The 17,442-nt window shown below is 37.9% G+C and overlaps 1 protein-coding gene across 6 annotated transcripts in view; it reads left to right on the forward strand.

Annotated features, from left to right (window-relative positions):
* Window positions 1–17,442, forward strand: part of ABL2 (ABL proto-oncogene 2, non-receptor tyrosine kinase) — a 96,132-nt gene that overhangs the window by 25,702 nt on the left and 52,988 nt on the right. For 2 of the 6 annotated variants that reach the window (XM_053916054.1, XM_053916057.1), the window contains exons 2-3: window positions 206–277; window positions 1,475–1,546. The exons of the other annotated variants lie outside the window; for them this stretch is intronic. In XM_053916054.1, the coding sequence (XP_053772029.1) occupies window positions 206–277; window positions 1,475–1,546 (144 nt within the window). The remainder of the gene's footprint in view (window positions 1–205; window positions 278–1,474; window positions 1,547–17,442) is intronic. 6 annotated transcript variants of the gene reach the window in all.

Below are 17,442 nucleotides of genomic sequence, written 5' to 3' on the forward strand. Positions count from 1 at the left end.
CTGCTGTTTGATGGCTTTTACCCGAAAGGAATGAACTCCCAAATGTAGCTTCCAGCTTCCTAGTGGCAAGGTGATTGCTAGTTAATATGAGAGTAAGGGAACGTTAAGGGACCACATAACTTCTTGTGCTGAGAAATTCCTGAGAGGATCATCAAGGACGAGATTCTGCAGCATATTTTCACAGGAGGGGCATTTATTCTTCCAGAATGGTGGAGAGGGCCAGAGAAGACTGACTCTGAGGGAGGATGCTGGGAGATGATAATACAGAAGAAAGAAGGTAAAAGAAAAATAAAATCTTTTTTATTTATTTTTAGAGAGACATGAAGGGAGCGAGAGAAACATTGATGTACAAGAGAAACATTAATCAGTTGCCTCTCACTTGCCACTAACTGGGGACCTGGCATGCAACTCAGGCATGTGCCCCGACTGGGAATTGAACTGGCAACCTTTTGGTTTGCAGGGTGACATTCAACCCACTGAGAAACACTACCCAGGGCAGGAATCTTTAAAAAAAATTTTTTTTAAATTGATTTGAGAGAGAGAGTGGAATGGTGGGGAGAGAGAGAGAGAAGAGAAAAGAGAAACATCGAGGTGTTTTTCTGCTTCCTTGGTTGATTCTCCAACCAACGAATTGAACCTGCAATTTTGGTGTTTCAGGATGACGCTCTAACCAACTGAGCCACCCAGCCAGGGCCCTGAGGGATCTGATTAAAACATCCCTGAACAACATAAAGGTTGCCATTAGTGTTTTTGCCATTAGTGTTTCACTTCTTGAAAATGCAGAATTGAACTGGGAAGTTTATGTAATTTCAAACATCAATATTATTAAATGAATTTTTAAATTTTATTAAAATTAATAAGTTAACACATTAATATAGTGTTAACATGTTAATATAGTTCAAGATTTAAGAGGTGTATCTTTAATTGCATTATATCTTTCTCCCTTCAGCCACCTAGTTCTCTTCCCTAGAGGCAGTCATTAGTCCCAGTTTAAAATACTCTTCTAACATTTATTATTTAAAGGACTTCTTTGGTATTGTGAATAATTAAAGTTGGCAGCATGGATTCTAGAATCAGACATTTAAAATTTTCATTTACTTAATAGTTGTCGTGCGCATACGAGCCACCTTGTTGGCACTGGGAGGTGGCAGTGAACAAGTGAAGCACCCTGGCTTCATGGAGACTACATAGCCGAGGGTGGAGCTGGGCTCTAAACGTTTATGTATTTACTGTATCACGTGATGGTCAGTTCTGGGAGAAAAATAAAGCTGGGTAAAAGGACAGGGGTAGGGGAGGCGCTGTTTGGGATGGGATGGTCAAAGAAAGCCTCTGGGAGGGCCAGATCTCATCAGAGTTGAATGATCTGAAGGAGTGAGACTCGAGTGGCTTTCAGGAGGAAAGCCTTCCAGGGAGAGGATCATCAAGGACGAGATTCTGCAGCATATTTTCACAGGAGGGGCATTTATTCTTCCAGAATGGTGGAGAGGGCCAGAGAAGACTGACTCTGAGGGAGGATGCTGGGAGATGATAATACAGAAGAAAGAAGGTAAAAGTTGTGTGTGGGACAAAGGGGATTGCTGAGGGCCAGTTCATAGAAGGCTCATATAATGTCATAAGGAACTGGGATTTTACTCTGAGTAGGATGGGAATTTGTTGCATTGGCGGGGGGCGGGGGAGTCGCATAGATTTAAAAGGTTCAGTCTGACTGCTTTGTGGAGAATAAACTCTTGGGGGCGAGGGTGAAAACAGACTAGTTATGAGTCTAAAACAGCCATAGAATATGCAGCACTATACTAGATACAGTGAGCTTTATCAACTTTATTTGGGTACCATTTTTTGACTTGTGTTGAAGAATGGAGTAAGATAAAATTGAACTCATAATGAATATTTGTACTTTTGAACAGTACCTTTAGGAGTTATAGTTCAACTCTAATGGTTTTAAGTTTGTTTTTTAGGCCCTGCAAGTATCACTTGCATCTTGAAGAAATATGTATAGTCCCAAGGAAACTCCAATATCTCTTATAGTTATATTATAGCATGCAATAAGTTTTCTCCTTAGTCCTTCCCAAAAAGCTGTGCTGTAAAGTTTTGATGAATTAAATATCAGGTGCTATTTTTTCCTCTCCAATTTGACTACGTGACATTTTGAATTTGAAACTGTTTTGCTTTCTCTAGCATGTATCATTATGCTAAAAAGTATTTAAAAGTCAAAATTCCTAGGGAGATTTTAAGTAAGCAGGTCACTAGTAATGAAAGTAAATGGAATATAAAAATGTCAAAATGTGAAATTTAACCTTTCAAGTGACTGAACAGTATGCCTGAACTTGCTAAAGAAAACTTTGTGTGTCTGGTACTGTAGAAAGGAGTTGCATCATAGGACATAAACGTGAAATTTGAGGATCTCAGAACTCAAAGGACTTCTAAATGAATAGGTATATTTTGAATAAAAAATGGAAGTATGGGTAAGGGCAACAGAAAAGCAGAACGGACACTGAAGCATTCAGAAGCACAGTGTTGGAAGAAGAGGAATAGAGAATGAAAGTTAAAGGGAAAACCTAGCAAATTGAGAATTTAAGAAAATTTTTAAATAAGGAATTGCTGGGTCCAGTCATGTTTAGGGAGGGCATTGAAATGACTGACGTAGTTACACACACATGCGCACACACTCTCCCAAAAAGAACTCTGAAAATGAATTCCAAAACCCTTATCCATTAGTTAGTTCTAGCGTAGAGGAGCATTGATATTTTCTGTACTCTTAATTTCTGTTAATTTGATCTACTTGCCTGGAGTTCCTAAAATATGACTTACAAAATGGTACTTAAAAGTCAAGTTGATGGTGGAGAAGGTAATTTTTCAAAAAAAAAAAAAAGTTTAAGTATTTCCAGAAGGAACTTTTCCAGGGAAAGTAGTATGCGTTTTATTAAATTCTCATGCCTTTTCATGGGTTTGTATTCTGCCACAGTCTTTCTCCTACAGCTGCTGTCTTTTAGTCAAAGATAGGAATGCTGCCTGTAACTCCAATTTGTGTAATAATTATTTTTATTTCTATTTGAGATAAAATGAAATGTGCCATGCCTCAGTTTGGTTCATGGAGTCATAAGATTTTTAAGCTGAAAATAACCTCAGAGGGACCTCTTCCTCTGCTGCTTGTTTTACAGATGGGGAAATGGAAACAGTGGTAAATTCTCCTATCTACAATGGAGAAAAGAGTAGGACTTTGGTTTCCTGACTTCTGGTTAAGTGATCTTTTACGTTGTCTTATGTTCTGTATAATAATTTTTTGACTATGTCGGTTGTACATTAGCCAAGACAGGAGTTATCTTTTCTGTTGTTAACTTGCTGCTTTGTGATTAATCAACTTGACTGCTTTACTTATACATACAAAGACGTTCTCTTTATAGGAATTAAGCATGCAAAATGTAATGAAGATATTCTTTTAAAAGCTTGTAGAGGCTTACTAATTAAAATGTTTGTTGTATTTTTCCATTGCCATTTAACCCCTTTATACTCCCCTCCCTCCCGCAATCACTACACTGTTGTCCATGTCCATGAGTTATTTTTCGTTTTTGCTGTATCCCCCCCACCCCCTAACCACCCTGTCCCCAAACTCTCAGCCTGCTGTCTATGAGTCTGTCTCTATTTTGCTTGTTAGTTCAGATTGTTTATTAGATTCCACATACGAGCGAAATCACATGGTATTTGTCTTTCTCTGACTGGCTTATTTCACTGAGCATAATGTTCTCCAGGTCCATCCATACTGTAGCAAAGGGTAAACGTCTCTTCTTTTTTATGGCTGAGTAGTATTCCACTGTATAAATGTCCCATGGTTGTTTTATCCCCTCATCTGCCAATGGGCACTCGGGCTGCTCCATATCTTGGCAATTGTAAATAATGCTGCTGTGAACATAGGACACATTTATTTCGAATTAATGTTCCAGTTTCTTCAGATAAATTTCCGAAAGTGTAGTTCCTGGGTCATAAGGCAGTTCCATTTTTAATTTTTTGAGGAAATTCCATATTGCTTTCCACAATGGCTGCACCAGTCAGCATTCTCCCCAAGGGTGCACAAAGGGTTCCCCTTTCCCCTCGCCAGCACTTGTTGATTTATTGATGAAGGCCATTCTGACCCATGTGAGGTGGTATCTCATTGTGATTTTAATTTGCATTTCTCTGATGAAAAGATTGAGCATCTTTTCATCTGTTTATAGGGCATCTGTATGTCCTCTTTGGAGAAGTATCTACTCAGGTCCTTTGCCCATTGTTAAATTGGATTATTTGGTTTTTGGTGTTGAGTTTTATAAGTTCTCTATAAATTTTGGACATTAACCCCTTATCATATATATTGGTGAATGTGTTCTCGCATTCTGTGGGTTGTCTTTTTATTTTGTTGATGGTTTCCTTTGCTGTGCAGAAACTTGTTAGTTTCATGTAGTCCCAGTTGTTTATTTTTTCTTTTGTCTCTCTTGCCTGAGGAGATACTGTATATCAGAAAAAAATATTGCTACGAGCAATATTTGAGATTTTACAGCCTGCATTTTCTGAGCCTTATTAATTTTAATAAGAAGGACCAGTTTGGCTTTGCAGGATATCTGATTCGTGGGGTATTAAGATAGTGGTTTTTTGAGGTATAGATAACTGGAAGTACTGGTATATTGTCATGGTTTTGCTGGAAAGAATTGTTGGGACATCTGATCTATTTAACAAGTAGCTAAGGATGCTTTTAGTAGTATTTTAATTTGCTTAATAGTTCAGTTAAATAGAGAAAGTATCTTTACAACTAACTTTTACATTTAAAATAACTTTAACCTTAAAATCTTGTTGACATTATTATTTAGCAAGCCAAATTTCACAGATTTGTAGAAATGAACTTTATTAATTCCTAACAAAATATTTACAGTTTCAAAACTTTGAGGGTAGTAAGGCTGTTAAAATATCAGGAAGTGTTGAACCCTAAAGCACCCTGTTGGTACATAAATTGGTATAGACAGAGATTCCAGCCAAAAGTGGAAGAAAAGTGAAAGCTGCTTACGACCAAAGTGTGCTGTTTTTGGAAGAGTTGTGAAAGAAATTGCTTTCTTGAGCAGCATTTGACACTAATCACAGGCAAACATAGCCAGCTATAGTGACAGCTGGTTGTAAAATAAATAATTGGGGGCCCTGGCCGTGTAGCTCAGTTGGTTAGTGTCCTCCTGAAACAACAAGGACGTGCTTTTGATCCCTGGTCAGGACACTACAAGAATCAACCAAATGATGCATGAAGAAGTGGAACAACAGATTGATGTCTCTCTCTTTTCCTCTCTCTCTCAAATCAATAAATTAAAATAAATAATTGGCAGGAAAGTCACAACTATCAATAGCAAAGGAAAGAATACCTCACTCCTTAAGCAACCAGCATCTGTGTCTTTAATGTGATGCACACGCAGTGTGCATTGTGAATTTTAACCAGTAGCACTTTATGTAACAAATTGTGTTCCTTGATTAGTCACATGCAATTCAGGTTTTGAGAACTTCCTGTAGGAGAAACAGCTGTGTCTCCTTCAATTGGGAGATTTTAACTGGAAAGCAGTTTCCAGTAAAATTGGGTAGTTTCCAGTAAAAATAACAAATAACAAATAAGCAATCAAAAATAAAATTCCTGGAACCCAAAAAGGATCATTAGTTGTATAGCAAACGAATTTAATGTAAGAGTAGTTATTTTTAGCATCAGTACATACTTACTATTAGGCTCAAGTCAGTAGTTTTAATGGTTTAAGAATTTAGACATTTTCCCTGGCTGGTGTGGCTCATTGGATTGAGTGCTAGCCTGCAAACCAAAGGGTCTCTGGTTTGATTCCCAGTCAGGGCACATGCCTGGGTTGCAGGCTGGGTCCCCTGTAGGGGGCGTGCGAGAGGCAACCACACATTGATGTTTCTCTCCTTCTCTCTCTCTCTCTCCCTTCCCCTCCAAAAATACATAAAGTGTTTAAAAAAAAAAACAAAAGTAAAACAAAAATATTTTTAAAAATTTAGACACTAATATTTTCTTATTTTTGAAACATCTTTCCTGTTTCTTAAAATTTTTAATGCAGTAATTTTCTTGTAATAGCATACTTAAGGAAATGATTGTTAAATTAATATATATCCTATTTATCTTTTTGATTTGTAAATTTTATCTTTTCAATTCTGAATATAGTGTAGATGTTTTAAAAAGTCAATTTTTTGTAGATATGTTTTTAAGTCACTGACTCTAGTTAAGCCTCAGTTTCATTACTTATGTTTTATAGATAAAAAAACTGAAGCTCAGAGAGGTTGGACAGTTTCCCCAAGATCACAAAGCTAGCAAGTTGGTTACCTAGGACTCAGATTCTATTACTCTCATTCTCAGTTCTCACTCCTCTACCATACTTTATTAATTTTCTGTAAGTTAGTGACTTGTCCTTGCTTTGAACCTAAAAGGTCCAAGTCAGGACTTTTGAGAAATATACATATTTCTCAAATAAAATTATTTTCCTCTTTAGGAATCCTCAGAGACTGTCTTTGGGGGTGGGGGTAAGGGTGATGTTAGAGGGCTTCCTTGCTACTATTATTACCTAACTGATTATATTGAAAACACACACACACTAGAGGCTTAAATATGACCGTTTTGTTTAAACTTCCTTTTGTAAGGAGGCTTAAGGTGGCTGGGGGACAGGACAAGTAGGAATGTACTATTCTTTCAGCAGCATGCCTGGACAGACAGCTGTGCTGTTAGAATGTGTCTTCCCAAGTCCATGTGCATTCTTTACGGTGGCAGTTTGTACCATCGCGAGTCTCCAGGAAAGGATAGTTGGGTTATTGGATGATGTCCATTTGGGATATGATTCTGTTCTCTCCCCCAGTATGATAGTAATTATCTTGCTTTGTGTGTGTGTTCTGATACATTTAGTTTGTGGTAGGGGGTAGACTTTGAAGAATTCTTTAAATGTGAAGGAAGAATTAGGGAATTATAATTACATATAATATGAATTAATATTTACAATTTTTAATGTTTGCTGGATTGGGAAAACAGTATGCTTAGATTTTAGATTTTTTTTATTTTGGTAAAATACATGCAACATAAAATATAACACTCTATCAGATGTCTTAATGCACTCTAGTTTTATTTAGTTCATGTAATAGTCTGTTTAAAATGTGAGTAGTTTCTGTGGATGACCCTTAGGCACTCTGGTCAGAGAAGCTTTTCTGTCTCTTACCACTCTTCCATCTCCTGGTGGAACTGAATCTTTCTGCCCCATTGGAGTGGAGCCCGGTGACAGAACAGGAAGATAGAGACGTAGGGTAGACCTTCGCAGCTGATGTTTCTTTGTCCTCATACACTATCTGTGAAACCTGGGTCATGTCGGCTCTTTCCCTTCCTCCCCTCTGGAGCCTCCATGCCAGCTCCTCAAAGAGAATGTGTAGGAAAGCCGTAGTCGGAGTGTATTCGTCTCTGAGCTTGTTACTTCCTTAACAGCACTCACTGGTTTCTTACCTATCCCCAGGACGAATGAGGTCTGAACTGCTTCCCAGCACATCCCACCAAGGCTTTCAGAATCTGGTGCCTGCTAGTCTCATGCATGCTCTCTCGGCCCCAGCCAGACTGAACTACCTGTATATGTGGTTCTCTAGACATGGTCTGTGCCTGGCACATAGTAGGTGGTCCAGAAATGTTTTTGAAAGAATTGCAGTTGTACTTATTTACATACTAACATGCTAACTCTTATTCCACGGCCAACTTGTGACGTTTAAAACCCGAGTCAAGAATCCTCTTTCAACAGGCCTTGTCTGCTTGTCTATACTAGTACTGTAGTTACTCTTGCTCTTGATACCAAGCATTCAGGCCACGTTTCTGTATGTAATAGCTGATTTGCTTTTTGTTTCTTTCGTTAGTATGCGAGGTTCCTGAGGGGCAGGGACCATGTCTTATTTACCTTAGCACCCCCTAGCTCCTGAACTACTCTTCATAGGCACTTTCTATTGCAACAAGCCTTGAAGGTAGCTGTTGCTCTTGTTTCTGAATGTTTACATTATGAAATAGTATATATTGAATATTCCTGGCCTTTAAAATTAATTCCTTTCCTTCCCAAGGTGAAAATTGCTGAAATACTTGATCTGTGAAACAATTAGTGTTCCAGTGAGTATATGTAATAAGTTGTGATTAGTATAATGTGATTGCTTATTATGAGATTGGGGTATTGGGTAGGAAAATTAGGATTGGAGACTTCACGTGGAAGAATGGACTGAGCAATTGAAATAGTTGGACAAGGTTATGTAAGCCTTATCCTCCTAGATCAGTGCATCTGAGTTTGCACATTTTAAATTGGTGACCCATTAAACTATTTCTGCTTAAGACGTATTATTAATGTATTTGTGTTTCCTCACTTCCATTCCCTCTTGCTTTTCTTTTATACCCTTGACTTCAAAAGTTGTATCATTTTGGTATTCCTTAGAGTTAGTGACTTAGTCAGTGGGTGATAACATTATTTGTTCCTATGAGAAGACATTATTTTAGATGTTCTTCCGTTTTGGACTCCAGCTTCTTAATTGTTTTACCATAAGTTTTGACTCTTTTCCTGATTTTAGTTGTGAAGTCATTTAGGTGAAACAATAGTCAAGGAAATTGTAAGCATGCTAAAAATGTCTCTCTTCTTGCCGTGGATCTAAGTACTGTGAAGATGTACTATATAAACAGCAATTCTGTGGAAAACCCAAATTTATTTAGATTTATTTAAATAATTTTTAAATTAAAATTAGGGTGTGGTGTTGAAGACATCTGTGATCACTTTTTTCCAAGTGTAGTCCAGCTCTCCCACATCAGAGCTCCCTGCCTCCAGTAGGTCAGCTTTTATGGGACTTATTCTTAAATTTTTTTGCATTGTTATATAAAATATTTATAACAAAATTGGCCACTTTAACTATTTTTAAGTACATGACTTAGGGGCATTAATTACATTCACAGTGTAGTGTCACCAGTAAGCAATAATTCCCCCTGGCCCCCTCCTTACAGTCCCTGGTAACCTCAACTCTGCTTCTGTCACTGAATTTGTCTGTGCTACATATTTCATGTAAGTGGAACCGTATAACATTTGTCTTCTTATATCTGTTTTATTCCACTTAACATAATGTTTCTATTTTTTTTTAGATTTTATTTATCTATTTTTAGAGAGAGGGGAAGGGAGGAGAAAGAAAGGGAAACATCAATGAGCGAGAGAAACATCCATTGGTTGCCTCTTGCACGCCCCCAACTGGGGACCTGGCCCATAACCCAGGCATGTGCCTTGACTGGGAATTGAACCAGTGACCTTTCGGTTTGCAGGTGGGCACTCAGTCTGCTGAGCCACACCTGTCAGGGCAACATAATGTTTTGAAGGTTCACCGTGTTGCAGCATGTATCAGAACTTCATTCCTTTTTATGCCTGCATACTATTCTATTGTGTGTGTGTGTGTACACACACACACACACATATATATATATTACATGTAATATATATATATGATACATATAACACACACACGCCATATTTTATTTATCTGTTCATTACTTGATGGGCACTGGGGTTGTTTCCACCTCTTGGCTCTTGGGAATAGTGATGCAGTGAACATTGTCATGTAAGTATCTGTTTGAATCCCTGTTTTCATTCTTCTGAGTATATACTTGGGAGTGGAATTGCTGAGCCACATATTCCATATTTAGCTTTTTGAGGAACCACCAAACTGTTTTCTGCAGGGGCTGTGCCATTTTACATCCCCATCTGCAATGTACTGGGATTCGTTCTTAGGAGACAATTCTACCCACAGGTACTTAGTTATACATAAACCAGCCTAGATGAGTCTCCTAACCTCTCTTTGTATTTCAATTACCTCATCCTTAGAATGGATCTTGAATTGGATAATCTACAAAGTTTCTCCTATCTCTAAAATTCCACGACTGATGTTACAGTGAATTACCATGGTGTTTACATTTGCAGTTCTTTTGTCTTCCTCTTTTTTTTAAAAGGGCAGTTTGTATAGTGGGGGGAGTCTGAACCCTGTCTATATGCCTGGTGATACGAGTGTATTCGAGTCTCCAAGTACTTTCTAATTCGTGTTTGTTAGATATGAACCACTTTAAAAAGTTAGTTTATTACAGATGTTTTAAGGTACATCTACATTGAAATATCATAAACTTTTATTAATTTTTACTCTGGCTATAAAAATCATAACTGGGGAAGAAATTTATTTTTTGCACAATTTATGTCAAAAAAGGTTTTGCTATACAGTATTCTACATTGGTGGTATATAAGGATAATGTATTATAATTAATATATTACGTTCATTATATGTGTTATCTATCACATGTAGAATAGCATAATGAAATGCTTAACGCTGATAAGAAAGCAGGTATTTCTAAGAGTGGAGCACCCCTTGCACAGAGACAATTATCTCTAGATGCTTAATGAAAGCCTGAATAAAAGGTCAGAGAGAAATCAAGGATAACTGCAAATTTAAGAAGAAAGAAGAGTATTCTTCATTACAAAATGGAAATTTTGAAATATGATGACATATGAGTAAGAACTTAAGTCAGTACAAGCTTTAATACAGTTGTTACTGTCATTAGAATTTTGGCATGTTGGAGCTTGAACCTTTTATTGCCCAAATTTGTTTGTTCCTTCCTATGTAATTATACCCCTGATGATACATACTTGTGTGTGCATACACGAGTGTAATTGCATAGAGCCTAATCACAGACCAGAATGTGTTGCACACACAATGATACGGAGGCTGGAAGCCTTGGGTCTTGTACTGTGGACATTGCGTTAGAAGGTCGTGATACCCCAATAGGCCATGATGGATTACGGACAAGAAGCTTTAGTAGGAATTCTTCCCTTGGCTACTGGCGACTGAATGGGGAGAGCTCTGAGTAGTCCTTATTCCTTGACCAAAAAGCCATGTTTAAACTAGTTGTATAACCAGTCTACCCCAACTTTGCAAGGAAAGGGCCATCTTATATAATTATTTTAAAAGTTGATTTTAGCACCTACTGTTTTCCAGATAGCCCCTGATTATAAGATTTGGAAAAGAGGTGACAGTTGTAGCCTATTCTCACTTGCCCTAATGAATTACATGAAGTAATTGGCATTAAATTAGGTGAATGAATTGCTAATAAATTCAGGGTTCCTTATTCTGTGTATTGGGGTTGCAGTGGATAAAGAAGGAAACAGTGGTAACAACTGATGGCCCTTCTGATGTGTGTCTTTTGTCCCAGGACAAGATACTCCGAGGACCGACAGTCTCCTTGAAGGTGGCTGTAGTTGGAAGGGGTGGTATGTCATGACTATTCTTGGAACTTGACTTGGCTGTTTCTGTGCTGCTTTGGCAGAAGCCAGAAGGGTTGGGTTGGACCTCAGGGCATCTTTGGAATAATCAAGATGCTTAGTATAGCAGCCCAGCTTGCAACCGGTGCTCAGTCCTCTTATAAATTTCATTTGTTTTTTTACTCTTGTACAGAGTTTTTAATCCTGTTCTTTAATCCTGTTAGTAACAGAAACCTACCCTTCACTAGTCTATGTCTTTCTCTAGCTCGGGTGTTAAAGCTTTTTTTTTTTTTTTTCCTATTGCTATATGTACTAGTAAGTTTGTTTGCTCATCAAAATCAGAGCTTCTAAAAAATTGCTCAATTGCTTATATTTTTCTTAGGATAGAAATTGTAGCAACACTAAAACTAAAACTGTCTGCTATTAATAACAACCTTATTACTTTTGTTTTTTTAATAGCACTTGTCTATCCCAAGTATTTGCCTGTTATCTCCCAAAGTTGCTCTTAGATCTTTAAGATTTCTTTTATGCCTATAGTTAAAAAGGAGTGATAATTTACTTTAATCAGTTTCTTACAGCCTCTTCCTATTGTAGAGACCGGTAAGAATTTGTCTAGCTTGTGATCTTTATTAATTTGCTTCATCATTCCCTGTCATCAGCCCTTCTGTCTTACTGCCTAGGGCATGAGCTCACATTCCCATTTATTGGACAGTGGCATGCCAGACAGTAGGAAAACTTCCTAGGATATCTGTCTGCTGGGAGACTAAAATTAAGAGCTCAATGTTTATTCCTTAAGTACTTCCTTTTAAGGAGAATAGTTGCCCTCTCCCACCCCACTCCTCAAATAGCTAATTTATCTCCTTTAGGTAGCCTCAAACTTGTCTGTTCTAGTATTCTTTAAAAACCTCCAGATATCTACTAAGCTTTTACTATTGTGAAACATTTGTGGCAGTGGAAATCTGGTCTCTACCAGCTCCAAGGGACTGGCGGTGGCTTTTCCTTTTTGAGACTGGACAGGACCGAAGACCAGTTCAAAAGGTCCAGGGAATATGAGGGTAAAGGAGCTCGTTGAACATCTGTCTGTCAGCCTGCTCTAATGTCCTGTTTATTTTTTCTCTGACAGACAAAGTGACCCCCCCAACAACAAGACAAAACAAAAACACCGTCTCATGTCTTTTCTCCTTTTTTGAAATAAAGGTGCTCTAAAAAATTTCAGAGGGGGGAATGAAAGGTAAAGGCACTAAGAAGTGGTCAGGGGATAGTCTGCCTTTTATATTTCCCCACCTTCTCCTTTTTGCTTATAACCCATAGAAAAAAAATGAGGGGTATAAAAAAGTTGTTAGGTTTTAAGAAGACATTGTGGACTGAGTGAAGGAATGTTTATAATATATTTCAAACTAACTCTCAGGTATACAAACGGGTGCAGGGGGTTTCAGTGGGGAGTATCAAGGAGAAGCCATAGTACTGGAAAAGCTTTGGGTTCATCGTGTGTCCGCAAGTGCAGGGGGTGGTCAGCTTACTCCCTCACCCAGGGTGAGGAGGTAGGAGCGGGGGTGCGGCGGGAGGGGGGGGGGCGGCGGAATAATGTGTTCCCCGGTGGTGCAGGGGAGGGAGGGTCAAAGGGAGATAAAGGAAGAGAACCTATTAGGAGTGAGGGGAGGTTCTGCGTAGGTCAGCATATAACAAATGGGGATTTTATTTTTCTTTACATAAACTTTGACATGAAAATATACATATACAGTAAGGGGAAACTGTAATAAAAATGTTGCTTTACCATTACATGTTAAACTTTTCCTCCCTTTTATAATTTTTTTAAAAAAGGTTTATGTCATTGTGATTTTTAAAAAATTTGTTTCACTTTTATATGGTCACATATTCAGCTAGTGTTCAGATGTTATTCCTTTTCAGTTTGTCTGAATTAGTATCCAGATAAGACCTATTTATCACAATGACATTCGAATAGTTGATATATTAAAAAATTTGATATCTAATAATATTTAACGATATGATACCTAATGATATATATCTTAAATCTCCGTTGCTTTGTAGGTTCTCTGCCTTCACATATTGTTTTGTGCAAAGGCAAATGTTATTTCAGAAGCCTTTGTAGCTTTAAAATTTGTTGCTATGTTACTCTAATTATATCAGCTATTTCCTAGAACATGCTTTCAAAATATTTGTTGACAATTTTGGAAGAATGCATAGGGCAGGTTTTTAAAGTTAAATTTTCTTTATAACTTAAGTTTTTAATAGTTTTGTAATGTCCAGATGGGGCTTGTTATATCCATATTTTACAATGCAAAGTTCCCCGTAATGTTCTAGGTAGACATTTGTCTGACCCTGTTAATTCAGTATCTGTTAATTCAGTATCTTCAGAAGAGATACACTTGCGTTTCTGGCCAGAGCTAAAACAGAGCTATCCTATATGTATACTTAATAGGGGTAGAATATGGCATGATTTAGGAACACCAGCAGTGTCTCTGTGCCTACTAGTTAATGCCTAAAATTCTTCGGGGGAAGTTTTTTTAAACTATAACCTATTAAGATATAAACATTATTATAATATTGGGGGTTGGGATTTTTTGTACATTAGTTTTTGTACATTAATCTCTTCATGGAAGTTACCAGGTTATCTTTAAATTTCATTGATTATCTTTAAATTCTAAGACTCTAGATCACAATTGTTCTAGAGACAATCGTGCTAGAGACCTTGCCTACAAGAGTAAATACCCTTAACTCCTGTATAGTTAAAATAAAGGGAATTCATTCTCTTCCCCCTACTATCACCCTCCAATCAAAAATAAAGTCACTTCAGCCCTTCAGATACAAAAAGCCTTACTTGGGCCAGTCTGTATGTGCGTGTATGTGTTCAAGGAAGTTGTAGGGGTATCATTAGGGGTCAGAGTCCTCGGGAAAGATGAGGACGGATTCCCAAGAGGTCAGGAAAGGAGGGTACCTGCCCTTGGAGGCCTGCTTCCTCCCCTAGGACCAGACCTGATTAAGAGGTTACTATCTCCCGAAGTGTAGCATGTACCAACTTTTAATTACTGTCTTTGTTCTTTGAAAGCACTGATAACCTATCATTTATTACTTCTAAGGTGAATTAACTTGCTTTTACTATGCAATAATTATTTTGAGCTCTAGCTCTGAACAGTTTTAGTATTTGTGGTCTCTGTTGGGATTTTTTTCTTTTTCTTGGGGAAATAGACATCTAATAATTATAACAATCAGTAAGGAACAGTTAACCAATGGTAGTTAGGTTTGATGATTTTATTCTTTTTCATAGATAAGAAAATAAATTATGCAAACTTCTAAAACATGAACATGAAGACTCATTCTTTGAAGTTGCACAGAACTCCCTACAGAATTTTATTTCTGTGTACTTAGGTATGGCATAACTAAGTACACCTTGTACTTTATGATAGGGTAAAATGAACTCACTCCAACCAGATCTGTAATTTAGACATTCAGCTCCCTGAGAGCAGTCTCTGTATCTTTTATCATCCCTCCTCCCCATGGTATCTAGCCAACAGTAAAGCCCTTCTGTAGGTGTAGTCCAAAGTGGGGTGTGTTATTAAGAGATTGGTAGAATTGTCTGTGATTCTTCACAGATGGCCAGTAGTTATAGAACCAGCCACCAGTTATATTATATCAGGCCTATTTTAGTCCCTTAAACTCATAGATACAGAACACAGACTCATAGCTGTCAGAGGGGAGGGGGCTTGGGGGCTGGGTAAATCAGGCATGTGCCCTGACCGGAAGCAAACCAGTGACCTTTCACTCTGTGGGAGGACACCCAACCAATGGAGCATCACCAGTCTGGGCTGTTCACATATTTTTTAAAAGAAGTTCTAAAAGATCTAGGTGAGAAGAGGATGCGACTATAAGGGGGATAGCATGAGGGAGATGTATCATTTCTTTATCTTTTACAAACGTGGTTGTTGTATGTATCTGTATATGTATTAAAATTCATAGAATACTAGAAGAAAGAAAATGGCTGTCTACTTTCTTCCATATGTTGTGGGTGACATCTGAAAACTCATCAAAGTTTAAATCATTGCAAATTATGTAATTTTGTATATTACAGTGACATTTTAAAATAAAACTGTTATATCATTTAAAAAATGTATTCAGAAATGTAAATACCACAGTGATTTATCACTTACCGTTATCCATTTTAAAAAATTGCATGAACAGGCTCTTTGTTTTTTTTAAGTATATTTTATTGATTATGCTCTTACAGTTGTCCCATTTTTTTCCCCTCTGCCCTGCACCCTCCCTCCCACCAGCATTCCCTACCCCTTATTTCATGTTCATGGGTCATACATATAAGTTCTTTGGCTTCTCCATTTCCCATACTATTCTTACCCTCCCCCTATTTTGTACCTACCATTTATGCTTCTTATTCCCTGTGCCTTTTCCCCCGTTCTCCCCCTCCCTGCCAATAACCCTCCATGTGATCTCCATTTCTGTGGTTCTGTTCCTGTTCTAGTTGTTTGCTTAGTTTGTTTTTGTTTTTTAGGTTCAGTTGTTGATAGTTGTGAGTTTGTTGTCATTTTACTGTTCATAGTTTTGATCATCATCTTTTTCTTAGATAAGTCCCTTTAATAATTCATATAATAAGGGCTTGGTGATGATGAACTCCTTTAACTTGACCTTATCTGGGAAAGCACTTTATCTGCCCTCCTTTTCTAAATGATAGCTTTGCTGAATAGAGTAATCTTGGATGTAGGTCCTTGCCTTTCATGACTTGGAATACTTCTTGCCAGCCTCTTCTTGCCTGCAAGGTTTCTTTTGAGAAATCAGCTGACAGTCTTATGGGAACTCCTTTGTAGGTAACTGTCTCCTTTTCTCTTGCTGCTTTTAAGATTCTCTCCTTATCTTTAATATTGGATAATGTAATTATGATGTGATTTGAGGTGTGCTTCCTTGGGTCCAACTTGTTTGGGACTCTCTGAGCTTCCTGGACTTCCTGGAAGTCTATTTCTTTTGCCAGATTGGGGAAGTTCTTTATTATTTTTTCAGATAAGTTTTCAATTTCCTGCTCTTACTCTTCTCCTTCTGGCACCCCTATGATTCGTAAGTTGGAATGTTTAAAGTTGTCCCAGAGGTTCCTAAGCTTCTCCTCATACTTTTGAATTCTTTTTTCTTCATTCTGTTCCGGTTGAATGTTTATTTCTTCCTTCGGGTCCAAATTGTTGATTTGAGTCCCGGTTTCCTTCCCATCACTGTTGGTTCCCTGTATGTTTTTCTTTATTTCACTTTGCACAGCCTTCATTTTTCCTCTATGTTGTGACATACTCAACCAACTCAACTGTTTCTGTGAGCATCCTGACTACCAGTGTTTTGAATTCTGCATCAGATATGTTGGCTGTCTCCTCATCGCTTAGTTCTGTTTGGAGTTTTGATCTGGTCTGTCATTTGGGCCATATTTCTTTATCTCAGCGCACCTGTTAAGTTATACAGGAGGAGCCTTAGGTGTTCACCAGGGCGGGGCAGCCCACAACGTTTTGTTGTGGCACTGTGTGTGGGGGAGGAGTCAGAGAGGAAACAGTGACACTTGCTCACCTCTCAGCTGGCTTTCAGTCACTTCCCCTGCTACCCACAAGCAAATTGGGCGCTTCAGGTCTAATTCCCCGGTGGGTGGGTTTGTATACGTTCTAGGACCCTGTGGATCTCTCCAACACACTCTCCTGTGAGGCTGGGAGTTTCTCCTGCCACCACAACCCTCATAGGTTTTTACATGAACAGGCTCTTTGTTAACAGCTGGAAGTTGTAAATTATTCCTGTTATCCTTTGGATTTGTATTTCTGTTTCACTTCCCTCATTGATTTTATCCTAATGTTGTATTTAATTGACTACCTAGATACAATATCATAATTCTCCACACCTAAGATAGGTATATAAATTGAAATAGGAAATTTTAAAGTTTGCGTTTAAAATTTTTTTGATTTAGAATTTTAACCTATTAGCATATAATCAAAACAATATATTTTGGATAATTAAAAGTACAGTTTTATTGGAAATGCATTATATCAGCTATTGCCGCCAAAAAAAGTGCTACGTAGCAAATAATCTGAAATCTCAGTAGCTTAAAACATCCCCCCTCCCCACCCCCATGAGTTTCTGGGTCAGCTGGGATTTGGTTGAT

Source organism: Desmodus rotundus, chromosome 12 (genome assembly GCF_022682495.2).
Source record: "Desmodus rotundus isolate HL8 chromosome 12, HLdesRot8A.1, whole genome shotgun sequence".
NCBI classification, from domain to species: Eukaryota; Metazoa; Chordata; class Mammalia; order Chiroptera; family Phyllostomidae; genus Desmodus; species Desmodus rotundus.